The sequence below is a fragment of the Theobroma cacao genome, chromosome 1 (assembly GCF_053813885.1).
Source record: "Theobroma cacao isolate CCN51 chromosome 1, ASM5381388v1, whole genome shotgun sequence".
In the NCBI taxonomy this organism is placed as follows: domain Eukaryota; kingdom Viridiplantae; phylum Streptophyta; class Magnoliopsida; order Malvales; family Malvaceae; genus Theobroma; species Theobroma cacao.
Window position 1 is genome coordinate 42,014,777 of NC_142639.1, and position 12,843 is coordinate 42,027,619.

The 12,843-nt window shown below is 34.1% G+C and overlaps 3 protein-coding genes across 4 annotated transcripts; 2 read left to right on the forward strand and 1 right to left on the reverse strand.

Annotated features, from left to right (window-relative positions):
• Positions 1-3,645: 3,645 nt before the first annotated feature.
• LOC18614536 (uncharacterized) lies at positions 3,646-6,807 on the forward strand. The gene is made up of 3 exons (XM_007052334.3): positions 3,646-5,022; positions 5,698-5,959; positions 6,489-6,807. The coding sequence occupies exons 1-3, from the start codon at positions 3,872-3,874 to the stop codon at positions 6,663-6,665; spliced, it is 1,590 nt and encodes a 529-aa protein (XP_007052396.3). The 5' UTR covers positions 3,646-3,871; the 3' UTR covers positions 6,666-6,807.
• A 1,093-nt stretch (positions 6,808-7,900) lies between these two features.
• Positions 7,901-9,367, reverse strand: LOC18614537 (Zinc-binding ribosomal protein family protein). 2 transcript variants are annotated; one of them, XM_007052335.3, is made up of 5 exons: positions 9,250-9,367; positions 8,831-8,870; positions 8,373-8,461; positions 8,204-8,286; positions 7,901-8,113 (listed from the first exon to the last, which is right to left on the reverse strand). In XM_007052335.3, the coding sequence occupies exons 1-5, from the start codon at positions 9,250-9,252 to the stop codon at positions 8,050-8,052; spliced, it is 279 nt and encodes a 92-aa protein (XP_007052397.1). In that variant the 5' UTR covers positions 9,253-9,367; the 3' UTR covers positions 7,901-8,049. The 2 variants fall into 2 exon arrangements, with proteins under 2 accessions (XP_007052397.1, XP_017985493.1); XM_018130004.2 differs by lacking the exon at positions 9,250-9,367 and having other exon boundaries at positions 8,831-8,876.
• Positions 9,368-9,871: 504 nt separating this feature from the next.
• Positions 9,872-12,513, forward strand: MC1 (metacaspase 1). The gene is made up of 5 exons (XM_007052336.3): positions 9,872-10,530; positions 10,832-11,162; positions 11,437-11,557; positions 11,658-11,873; positions 12,295-12,513. Exons 1-5 carry the CDS (start codon positions 10,125-10,127, stop codon positions 12,352-12,354), a joined length of 1,134 nt encoding a protein of 377 aa, XP_007052398.1. The 5' UTR covers positions 9,872-10,124; the 3' UTR covers positions 12,355-12,513.
• Positions 12,514-12,843: the final 330 nt, after the last annotated feature.

Sequence of the window (12,843 nt, forward strand, 5' to 3'; positions counted from 1 at the left end):
AAAAATCATATTTGTTAATTTTTTTTAATTTTTTTATAACGACTTACATGTCATAATCGAAAGAGTCCCGAACAAAATATTCTTATCGATTTTCTTATTTCCCGAAGTTTTGCATCACTATTCAGAAATTAGACCTTTTTTTGGCTGGTTCAAACCATCCAAATATCAATGAGATGAAATAAAATTTCCTTTTCCATTCTTGAAATTTCCTAAGAAAAATTGGCTAATAAGCAAAGAATGGGTCTTCCTCTTTTCTTTTTTGAGTGTTTCCAATTCTTGTTGCCATGCACTCAATATCATTAAATATATAAAAAAAAATTAAAGCCATATTGATTTATTTTTTCAAAAATATAAAATTCCTAGACTCTAGATTAGCAAATACCATTCAAAAGTAAAGGAAAAGAGTATGCCTTAAAAATTTAATAAAAAATTATAAAATAAAAAAAAATGAAAAGGTATATGATAATATACATAAAGGTTTTTTTTTTTTTGTATTTATGCAATCATTATTATGATGCCGGCAAAAATGGAAAAATCATTGGTCCCTGCAGGCAAATTGGCTCTGCTCGGATTGGGCCCAAATTGATTGAAGTCAAAGACCCTTTTTCTAATTTCCTTTTTAAAAAAATAAAAAAAAATTGGATTATGTCTATTTATGTAATTAAGTTTATATTTTTTTATTTTATTCTAATAAATTCTTATTTTTTAATTTATACTTGCTAAAATCATTAGTCTTGATGAAAAATTAAATCGCACGTTGGACTCAAAGTCAACTAATATTTTACGATTGGTATGGTATATAATTAGGGATGAGTAAATTGATGGGTTAAGTGGTTTGATTTATCATACCTAATGATTAAATGGGTCAAGTATTTTAAAAAAATTGATCAAAATCGATCAAATATAAAATTAGTTTAATCGGTTTAATTTTGGATCAATAGATCAAAATTTTATTATTTTTTTTACAAATTATAATATTAAAACTTATAAACTTTATCTATAATTATAAAATATATATACAAATTATGTATAAATTAAATATATGTATATATAATATATTACTTTATTATATATGTGTGAAATTAATGACACAACTTATATGTTATAATGTTTTATATTAATATTTGTATAAATAATAACTTATTAAAAATGATATGTTATAAAAACTCGAATGATAATTAATAAAGTTTTTAAGTACAATCATATAAATAAATATTATAAGTTATAGTAATGCTTATGAATAAATGAAATATATATAATATTTATACAATCATATATATCATAATATTTTATATTATGAAATATTATTAAGATGTAATAATTATAACATATTAATCTATAGGATATTTACTATCATATATTATAATATTAACATATAAGTTATATTATTTAAAATATATAACTTGTGATTTCATATTAATACAGATTTATAAATAAATATATATATAATAAAAATTAAATTGCTATTATTATAATTTGTATACGTATATATAATAAACTAATATATTTTAAGTACATTATTAGTTAAGTTTACTATTAATTCTTCTTAATATATATAAACGATATTTTATATATTAATATATAAAAAATTAGTTTGATTTTTTAAGTGGATTGGTATGAAAATTTTAAAATAAAAAATCGATCCAAAAACTAATTAAATCAAATATTTTGAACCAATTGATTTAATGGATCAATTAAACCAAATCGTCTTATTCAAATCATAATGTAATCACGTGATTTATTTCACATTAGTTATCACGTGATTACATTAATAATTAAGTGACCTCTTCAATTTCAAATAGAAACATTAATTACCACGTTTGTTACGCGAATAGCAAATGACATTTGTTAATTGTTTGTTAGAATTAAAGATTTATGTCTATATAAATTAAAAAATAAAAAATTATTTATGTATATAAGGACTTAATTGTATAAATAAACATGATTTAAGGGAATTTTATGTACTTAAACCAAAAAAAAATTAAGGAGGGGAAATTATGGCGTTAAGGTAATTATACGTGAAAAAATGGCGCTGATTTTTGGAGCTTTGTGAAGCGGCTAAAGGTACCGAAGCGTGTGATGACACGTTTATACCGGATTGACAAGCGTACGCATATTATTGGCTGTTTCGAACTACAACCTTTTTGGGGAGGAGTCCGTTGTCGTTTCTCCGCAAGTGAAGTGAGGCATTTGCCTAAAGACGGAAGAAGCGATAAAATCAAAGAAGATCGGCGGCCTCCCCTATCCCCAAATTCCCCCTATATTTACTCCAAATTACGAAAATAGATTCTTTACTCTTCTAGATATTCTATTTATAGCAATAATTTGTTTTAATAAGCCTAAGTCAAAGGTTCAAGTAGGTATTAAGGATTCGAATCAAGGACAAGGTTTTTGCTGATCGAGAAATTTGGGTTTAGTAAATTTTTTGTAATTATTTTATGATGTCATAAAAAATGGATCGTTATCATCATTATCTTTTTATAATAATTATAAAAAAACTTTTAATCAAGATAATACATTTCGAACAATTAAGAACTCAAATTTCTATGCATCAAAAATGAATTTGTAGTAATTTTTATGATATTTTTATTCATTGAAAATTTTGGGTTTTATTTTTTTAATTATTTTATAACATCATCTTTTTATGATACCTAAAAAATACTATCAATCACGACCATAGATTCCAAACAATTAAATTTGCCACTTACCATACAATCAATGTCCCAAAATGTCATTAATAATCGTAAATAAAAAGATTAGCAAGTTAATCTATTTTAGAAATAACTGAAGAGTTTTGGTTTAAATTTCTACCTGTCAAATATACCAAGAAATATACTTTTCATGCTATTCTAAAATGAAATTCTTAATATTATACAATAATTTAATGATAAAATATGAAGTTTTCAACCTACATAACAATTCTGATTTATTTTTTATATTAAAAAAACAAAAACAGTTATAAAATATATCAAATATTTTCTATTGTCCCTTACTTTATTTAACATTATATAATAATATGTATTAAACAAACTATTTGCATTAAAAAAAATATTTTAAAGGTAATAATATTTTTTAATTAAATAAAATCACTCGTTAAACACAAAGATATCTAATTTTTTGTTTTTCTTCTTTTGATTTAGTCAAGTTGACCAAAACAGTCAACATAGAAAATAACGATAAACTAAAAAAAAAAAATACTCTTTCTGTCTAATTTTTTTAAATCTAAAAATGATTTTTTTTTATTTTTAAAAATTTTAATATAGAAACTTAATACGAATATATGGTTATTAAATAAACCGCTTTTGAATTTTTTTAATTATTTATTCTTATATGGTTATTAAATAATTATCTTTTTTATTATTTTCTTGAATATTCGTATTAAGTTTCTATATTAAATTTTTTTTTAAAAAAAAAAAACCATATAAGAATAAATAATTAAAAAATTCAAAGGCGGTTTACACCCGATGTAAAAAAAATAGAAAAACTAAAAATAGAATGGCAATTTGTGTAAAAAGAGTGAAATGGAAAGGGCAATGAGAAGAAACAAATAGGGCCGGGTGGTGGCTCATGGCCGGCCTACTGGTTTCAAATTAATCGTTTGATGATTACCATAAATTCCACGCAAGCACCGTCCTTTTTAAACATTTCTTCTTTACCCAGATAATGCTCATAGTTCTCTTTCTCTCTCTCTGTTGAACATTTTAGATTTTCCCCGAAAGAGATTTTAGATTGAAGAAGAGAAAATCACTCCTCTACGCACACAGAAGAAAGAAAGGGAAAAACCCCAGGAAGGGGGAGGTTCATATCTTTTATTTGATTCAGAGCAAAGGGTTAGTTGTGGGGAAATTGTTTGTTTTTGTTCACGTATGTAATGCATCAGAAGAAATCGGAAGTTCAGATCGGAAAAGAAAGCAGCGGCGTCTCTTCCGATTTTAATCCCAAACCTTCCACTGTTCATCATCATCATCATCACCTGCCATATCACCAGCAACAACAGTTCCATTATCATCATCGTTTGCAACAGCAATCCGATACAACAGCGGCGGCCGGGACGGCGGCGACGACGGCAATAACAGCGGCGACGAAGACGTCGCCGATTGCTGTTTTCCCTCAAATAATTAACCAGAACCCTCCGGAAAATGACACGATTGCCCCACCTCCTTCGTCGTCGTCTTCCTCTTCTCCGACCCCTTACAAGAGACCCCTTTTGACCCAAACGCGTTCTCTCACCAAATCCCCAACTTTGTACCGTTTTACGGCGCCCCCACATTTCAATTCCAACAATACCCCTTCATTTTTCTCCTTTCCGGTTGCTGCTAAAGCCTCCGTCTATCGAATTCTCCGTCGTTTCAAGCACCTTCGTCGTTTACGGGTTCACCTACGCTTAATCCTCCTTTTATCTCTCCCTTTCTTTTACTTCTTAGTCTCACATCCAAGCCACTCCTTTTTCCTTGACTTCCTCTCCGCTTTTGCTTTCTCCGCTGCCCTTCTTTTTTCCCTTAACCTCGCCCTCCCTCGCCTCCCTTCTATTCGCTTGTTCTTAGCCCGTTCTTTTCCGATTAAGCTCAAGTCATCATCTTCTTTATCAAGGTCGCATTTACCAGTGTTTTGGTCAATTGGGTCTCGGCCAAAATCCGAGAAGAGAGCGAATTCAGGGTGTTGGGTTCAAGTTTATAGCAACGGAGACGTTTATGAAGGGGAATTTCATAAGGGGAAGTGTGCAGGTAGCGGCGTTTATTACTATTATTTGAGTGGACGGTACGAGGGGGATTGGGTGGATGGGAAGTATGACGGCTATGGGGTGGAAACGTGGGCAAGAGGAAGCCGGTATCGCGGGCAGTATAGGCAGGGTCTTAGGCATGGATTTGGGGTTTATAGGTTCTATACAGGGGATGTTTATGCAGGAGAGTGGTCTAATGGGCAGAGTCATGGGTGTGGAGTTCATACCTGTGAGGATGGAAGTCGGTATGTTGGGGAATTCAAATGGGGAGTCAAGCATGGACTTGGACATTACCATTTCAGGTAATGTAAAGATTGGTTTTCTTGATTTGTTTTTGTTATATCTTTTTTTGGTGTTTGCTATGAATAATTATTGACTTTCTGATCGTTGCTATGAGTTTTTTCTTTTCTTCTCGTTGCTGCTTAATTGTCAGTTCATTATACGGTTGTTGATTTTGAGATGTCTTTCTTATTTTGCCGAGGTTCTTGGTGTTGGAATATGTTTACTTGGATACTTGTTCTTTGTTGTTGTAAGGTTTAGATTAATTTATTTGTGCACAATGTCTTTATGTACTATTATTTGTTGAGAAGTAGCATAAGGGTGGTAGGGGATTGGAAATTTATTTTTCTCAGCGATTGTTCGGTGTTTAAAAATAAATGAAATTATGGTTGTCACTTATAACAACTCAGAACCCATAGCTGATGGTTTTGTTGCATTGTCAGCACCCTATATTGTAGGATCTGATTGAGAACCTTGATAATTTCTTCCCTGGTTTTTTACATGGTTAGCTTGAATGGTAGATAAGTTTCATTTAAATGAAGCTCAAACCAATTTAGGAGGAAGTTTAGTTTTATGTTTAAATGAAGCTTTTCACCATGGGAGTTGCCTTTTCATTTAAAAACTTACTAGCTATCCACTTTGTGAGCATAGTTTTATTTGACAACTCATTCTGGATTTAATCTTTTGATTTTATATAGGAATGGAGACACATATGCAGGGGAATATTTTGCGGACAAGATGCATGGATTTGGTGTCTATTGCTTTGCAAATGGCCATCGGTATGAGGGTGCTTGGCATGAGGGTAGAAGACAAGGGCTTGGAATGTATACGTTTAGAAATGGGGAAACGCAATCTGGTCATTGGCAAAATGGAATTCTTGATGTCCCAAGCACACAGAACGCTACATATCCTGTATCTCCTGTAGCTGTTTATCATTCTAAAGTACTTAATGCGGTGCAGGTACTTAACTTTTCTACTTTTATCTTTTACTATGCTCCTCTTTAAATATCAGTGAAGTGGTATTTGGTGCTGTAGGTGGTAATAAATTTTTCTACTTTACCTATCTTTAATTGGATGGTCCCTTGTTACGATCTCCTCAGCCATTCACTTTTGCATGACAGGAAAAGTAATTGCATGGCCTGGTTGCTGACCCTTGAGTGATTTGTATATAAAATACGATTCACTGATGTGAAATGTAGGGTGTAAACCTACAGTTATATATAGATGGACCTTTTTAGCCATTCAAAAGTAATGAGAGAAGGAGCCCAAGTTTCAAACCCCGGCATACAAAATTTATAGAAGAAAGGCCTAATAATCTTAAGACTTGACAGTCACAAAATTTTCCATGGCTTGTTTGGTAGTTTAGAATTTTGCTTGCAATTCAACAAAGTTGGCCATCCTTACGGTCTTTACCGTTGTTTTGTCACATCACAAAGGCTATAACAGTGTGAAACCTGATCATGTTTGACTGGTTCTGTGCTATGAGCAGGAGGCTCGACGGGCAGCGGAGAAAGCTTATGATGTAGCCAAGGTAGATGAGAGAGTGAACAAGGCAGTTGCTGCAGCTAATAGAGCAGCCAATGCAGCTAGAGTAATAGCAGTTAAAGCAGTTCAAAAGCAAATGCATCATAATAACAACGACAACAATGCCATTTCCATTGTGTGAGACTTCTGACAAACGGCTCATTTACCTTTGAAAATACATGAGATAGCAGCAAGAGGATGATGGCTTATGTGACTTTTCTTTTCAAATAGCTTTGTGTTTTATACTGTCATCTTCTCACAGTCCTCGTTCTTTCATCAAGAGGCTGTAATTCAACATGCCTATGCATTGCATGCCTGGCATGGAGGAAGATGGCTGAAGGGTATTCAATCTTTTTTAACATCAAAATCACGTATACATGCTGGGAAGAAATTCCTAGAATAGAGGGGGTGGAGAAAAGAGATAGATTTGGTGATGGTGGTGGCGCCATTTTTCTAGTTAACTTTAGCCTTCCCGTCTTGGTACAGTTTTGTAAAGATGAGTTAGAGGTAATATAAGTGCTGGTGGGCAGGTGAAACCCCCCATCCAGCCAATGTTGTATGTGAACTTAATTGGTTTCTAAGATGAAAAGAAAATCATGCATGTCTAAGTTGTTTCCTCATTCTATCAAAAGAAAAAGCTTCCTCATAAGCTTTGCAAACAGGTAATGGTCATGCAAGCCTTTGCTTCATTTAGTTTTCCTGTAAATTTGTAGCAGTGTATGATTTTGCACCCCAGGTATCATTGAATCCCATCACAACAAGGAGAACTTAACCAAGAAAACTCAAGTTTTGGAAAAAGTAGATATTGGTGGTAACATGTTGACCAACGAGTTAAAACTTAAAACGGTACACTTCTTTGTTTTATGCAGGACTCTATGGCTTGAAATTTTGCAGGTTCATGAACATAATTGTTCTTTTAATTCACGAATCAAAAGTAAAGGAATACAATTCCAAACTAGTATTTTGGAAGCATTAGAGATCAAGATAAGACCAAAATCTCCTTTTAACTCTGAGGTGCAAGTTGCCACACACGCAGAAGGCCAGAAGAAAGAACCGCTGGAAGGGCTGCCTCTAGACAGCAGTCCCTACCTTAAAAGTACAAAGATATGGAGGACACAGGCTCAAGGAATCAAGGACAGAAGAAAACCTCGATGATGCTACCCAACAGTAGAGGCATATACGATGGAAAAGCAAATGACATGAAAGGCTGCTTTTAATCAGAATAATATCCATTTTATGAGAAATTTATGATGTTTCATGAGCTATTATTGAACAATTTTTTGGTGATTGAATCATAAGACAGTTCTCACTTCATCAACAATCATGACCCAGGAATGGGTCCATGCAATCAGGAATACAGCCATTAACAAGAAATAATAGAGTAAACACCAAAACTGCTTCAATTGATTCAAGATTTCAAAATATCCCCGAAGGAAAATCCAATTGAAAACACTTGCATGAGGCACTACAGTCAGTTCCATGTATCAAATAGAAAAGAAAAAACACAACAGAATTTATCAATCAAATTAACTCTCAGTCTGCTCCCTCAGCCTCCTAATGGTGCTTCTGACGGTCACAGCACTTGCAGTGCTGCCATAAACAAACAAGACAGTAATTAGAAATACAGCAAAAGCTAAGATGAACATACGAAATTGCAAGAGATGGCTAACAAGATCTTACTTCAAAGTGTAAGCACCCCCAGCTTTCACTTTGCCACAGTCTTTGCATCCCCAAATTCCCACAGCTTTCCTCTTCACTGCATACTGCAATCATTAATAACATGTTAAGCTCAAATAAGAAGCTATCAAGCATATCAAATCATCTTGACTCAAACAAATAGGAAACTTACCTTTCCACAGAACTCACAGAAGTACTTGCTGTGCTGACTGACCTCCATCTTCTTAATCTGCTTACGCAGACTGGCCCCATATCGGGTACCTGAAATTTACCAGCTGTTAGCAACATCTCTAAATACACTGATGCACAGGCCAAAAACATTAAAAAATATTCCAAAGTACTTCAAAGAGTCAAGACGGGACACAAAGCCCCAAATCCCCATGATTATTATAAACACATGCATCCAACCATCGAGTTTTCAGCCATAACAGTCTGTAAACAGAATTAACCCATACAAACAACAAGCAAACAAGATATTAAACTGCTATTAACAATAAAAGATTCCTCATTTTTAGAAACATGATGGCATTTCAATAATAGAGCACAATAGTTCACATTATGGTTTATATCTCATGAAACATGTCAAATTCAAAACGACCCAACTTCATAAAATCTAGACCGAGCACGTACCATATTTCCCAACAATACCAGCCTTCTTGGTTCTCTTTGTCTGCATAAAATTAAAGCAGTGCAAGAGCTAACATAAGCTACCATCTTAAAACAGAACTACAAACTTTACCATATGAAAAGAACAAAAAAGACTTAACTTTGATCACAACAAAACAAAATAAACAATCATACCAATTAACAAAGGACTTAAATTTCAGCAAAATTAAAAGTGTATCTTCAAAATTAAGAGACTTTTTCACTTTCCATTATTTTTCAAAGCAATTTCAGATGAAAAAGTGGATAAAAAAAATCAGTTGCCAAGAGTTGAAACATGAAAGGAAACTATCAACAACGGTGATTTAAATGACACTGAAAATGCAACATTTTGGTAAAATCTTAGGAGAAATGGCGAAGGAATTCAAGCGAAAGAGAAGCCTTACCATTTTGCGATGCGAGAGGAACGGAGCAGAAACCCTAGAAATCCACAATGGCTAGGCTGCGCAGCTAATTTAACAGAGGAATCAACCGCTTGTTTGTTTATATACGGGTGACAATGATTTGCCCTAAAACCCGACCCAACTCCCAACTTCAATGCAAGCCCATTAAGACTTTTTAACCGACCTGGGCCACAGAACCCGGCCCAAATTATGGATAAATAAAATTTAAATTTTCTATTCTTTTTCATTTTTCCTTTTTTTTTATAACAATAAATAAGAATGGTGTACGTAAAATCAAGATTTACTTATTCATACTCTATTGAAACTCAATTAAAAATCAACATTTAAACTTAATTCAAAATAAAAAATAATTTTCAAAATTAATTTTTATGTATATTATTAATAAAATAAAATTAATAAATCAAAATTTAAAATCATATTCAAAACCATTCATGAATTTTAGTATGTGTTATATTAATTACAAATAATTTATAAAATATATATAACTAAAATTTAATATTACAAATTATTATTTATGATTGGTATTCAATGATTATTACTGAACTATGACTTACTGACGCGTGATTCGTGATAGATTATAAGATAATATTTTGGCTTCCAATGATAAAAGCGATTTTATTTTATATTCTTTAATCTCTCCCTATTCCAACATCCAACGAATAATCGCAGGGAACAAAGCAAAACTCCAGCTTGTCTGAATTTTTTTTTTGTCAACGCGGATTTTTTTTTGTTCTTCTTTTTCTTATTGTGGTCGTCTTCCTCCTTTGCTCTTCCCCCGCATCGAAGGATATAAAAAGAAGCTCCAAGGCCAAACCTTGGGATTGTTTCCAGAAGAATTGACCTTTACAGTCTCCAGAATGTACCCGCAAGGCATGCAGTACCATTACCCGCCGCCGATGCTGATCAACTGTTCCAACTGCCGGACCCCTTTACAGCTCCCGCAGGGTGCCCGATCCATCCGTTGCGCCATCTGTCAAGCCGTTACAAACATCGCAGACCCTCGCTCCGTTCCTCCCCCTCCGTCTCAATCGCCGGCTCCTTCCACGCATGGCCCTCCTCCGCCTTCTTCTCCGTCCCCTTACAACCACGCGCCCCCGGGACCACCTGCCCACGCGTACGGGAGGAAAAGGGCGGTGATTTGCGGGATTTCGTATAGATACTCGAGGCACGAGCTCAAAGGTTGCATTAATGACGCCAAGTGCATGCGTTACCTTCTCATCAACAAGTTTAAGTTTCCCGAAGATTCCATTCTCATGCTCACTGGTAAGATTCTCCTTTTCTCCTGTTAATTTCATATCTTTTTCCTTTTTATATGATTCTGTGGATAAATATGTTGAATTTGACCTGATTCTGTTGAGAGTGATTTAATTGGGCAACAAATTTTTAAGGTATAAAGGTTGAGTTTTGATCAATCAGATCAGCCATAAAGGTGATAGTTACCTTAGAGAATCTTACATCTCTGATTGATGCATTTATGCTATGGTGTTTGATGACGTTTACTTAATTAAGTATGTAAATGAAGATTTTGAGAGTTAAGTAGGGTGTTAATTATTTTTAAATGCAGAAGAGGAAACTGATCCAAACAGGCTTCCAACGAAGCAGAATCTGAGGATGGCATTTTATTGGTTAGTACAAGGTTGTCAACCTGGTGATTCTCTGTTGTTTCACTACTCGGGCCATGGTTCGCGGCAGAGGAATTACAATGGTGATGAAGTTGATGGGTATGATGAGACTCTATGTCCTTTGGATTTTGAAACACAAGGGATGATTGTCGATGATGAGATCAATGCAACTATTGTTAGACCTCTGCCTCATGGGGTTAAGCTACATGCAATGATTGATGCTTGCCATAGTGGAACTGTGTTGGATTTACCATTCCTTTGTAGAATGAACAGGTTAGTTGCTATTTAACATGCTTATACATCATTAATTCATGATTGGGATTCCCTAGTAATTTTGTCAGAATTGGAATCTCTATTCTTTAAAGGACAAATTTATTTTACACGTCTGATGAAGGGAGGAAAAAGAACTGGAAAGGACCTACTTATGGTCCATCTGAAGTGGCTCTTAGGAGGGGTGATCCAGAAACTTTTCCTACCCTTTGGCATTTTTTATCATCAACTATGCTGTTTTATATCCTCTGGAAGTTGATGCCTATCTTGGACACAGGTCTGGACAGTATATATGGGAGGACCATCGTCCAGCATCAGGTTTATGGAAGGGAACAAGTGGTGGAGAAGTAATTTCCTTTAGTGGTTGTGATGATCATCAAACCTCTGCTGATACATCTGTAAGTTTCAGAAAAGCTGATTAGATCTCTTGAAATTTTAGTCCTGAGGGCATTTTAGATCTCAAAAAACTGAAAAATATTTTAATGCTTTGGGGAGCAGGCTTTATCGAAGATTACATCCACTGGTGCTATGACATTCTGCTTCATCCAAGCCATTGAGCGTGGGCATGGGGCTACGTATGGGAGCATACTCACTGCAATGCGCAATGCAATTCGAAGTGTGGGGGGCGGTGACGTTGGTGGTGGTGCTGTTACGTCCCTCATCACCATGCTTTTGACAGGAGGTAGTGTTGGTATCGGTGGTGGGCTGAGACAGGTAGGGTTTGCATGACCAATTTATTCAAATCTCTCTGTTTCCATACTTATCAAGTTAATTTTCCTTTGGTTGATTATATACAAGTCAAAACATACCACACACAAATACGTACACACTTGTGCATGTTTAGCAAGGTTTATATGTATGTAAAAATGATTGTGCCAATTATTTGAGTAACCTTTGAGATTGGAGCAAACTTTGTTGGTAAAACAACTGAAAGTGTGATCAGGAGTCTTAATTTGTTGTTTGTTTTAGAATCTGGAACTATACAGTGAAACATCAATGCGAACATCATTTTGGCTTCCTAGGATAAATCAGGAGAAGCTGCCAACACCGAGCCTTCTAATTTGCAAAAAATTTGAAGATAATATGTGATTGAGGAGTTTCTGACCTTTTCTTTTGTGTTTTTATTGTTTCACAGGAGCCCCAATTAACAGCCTGCGAGCCATTTGATGTGTATGCAAAACCTTTCTCCTTTTGAGTCTCTCTTTTTGTATAATTTTTGATTCATGCTGTTTGTAGATTGATTTTATTTATATATGTAGACAAGGAGATGGATTTCAAGTTTTGTTCCAAAATAAATTGGTTGGGCAAGAATTTTATCGGATCCCTGCAAGTTACAAGCAGGCATTTATCATTACTATTGATACATGTTTCTTTATTTAGTACAATTTTGTTATATTATTGCCCCAATACTGGAAATTCCATTTAAAGAGTGAATCAGAGATTGCTTTAAATATAAATTGGTGAAGCCATGCTTAATTTCTCAACTTGGAAGCCTCAGATCAAACTTTGAAGCCTTATGCACCAATGGCATTCAAGATAATGTCCTCAGTTTCAGTTCTTTGAACAACATTTCAAAGTTTTAAAACTTGTAAAATAATCATGAAGATTTTGGGATAAAAGGGTGAAAGAAAAAAATAACAGACCGTTCCTTTGTTGCTTCCCAAAAGAAACCGGGCACAGCGGT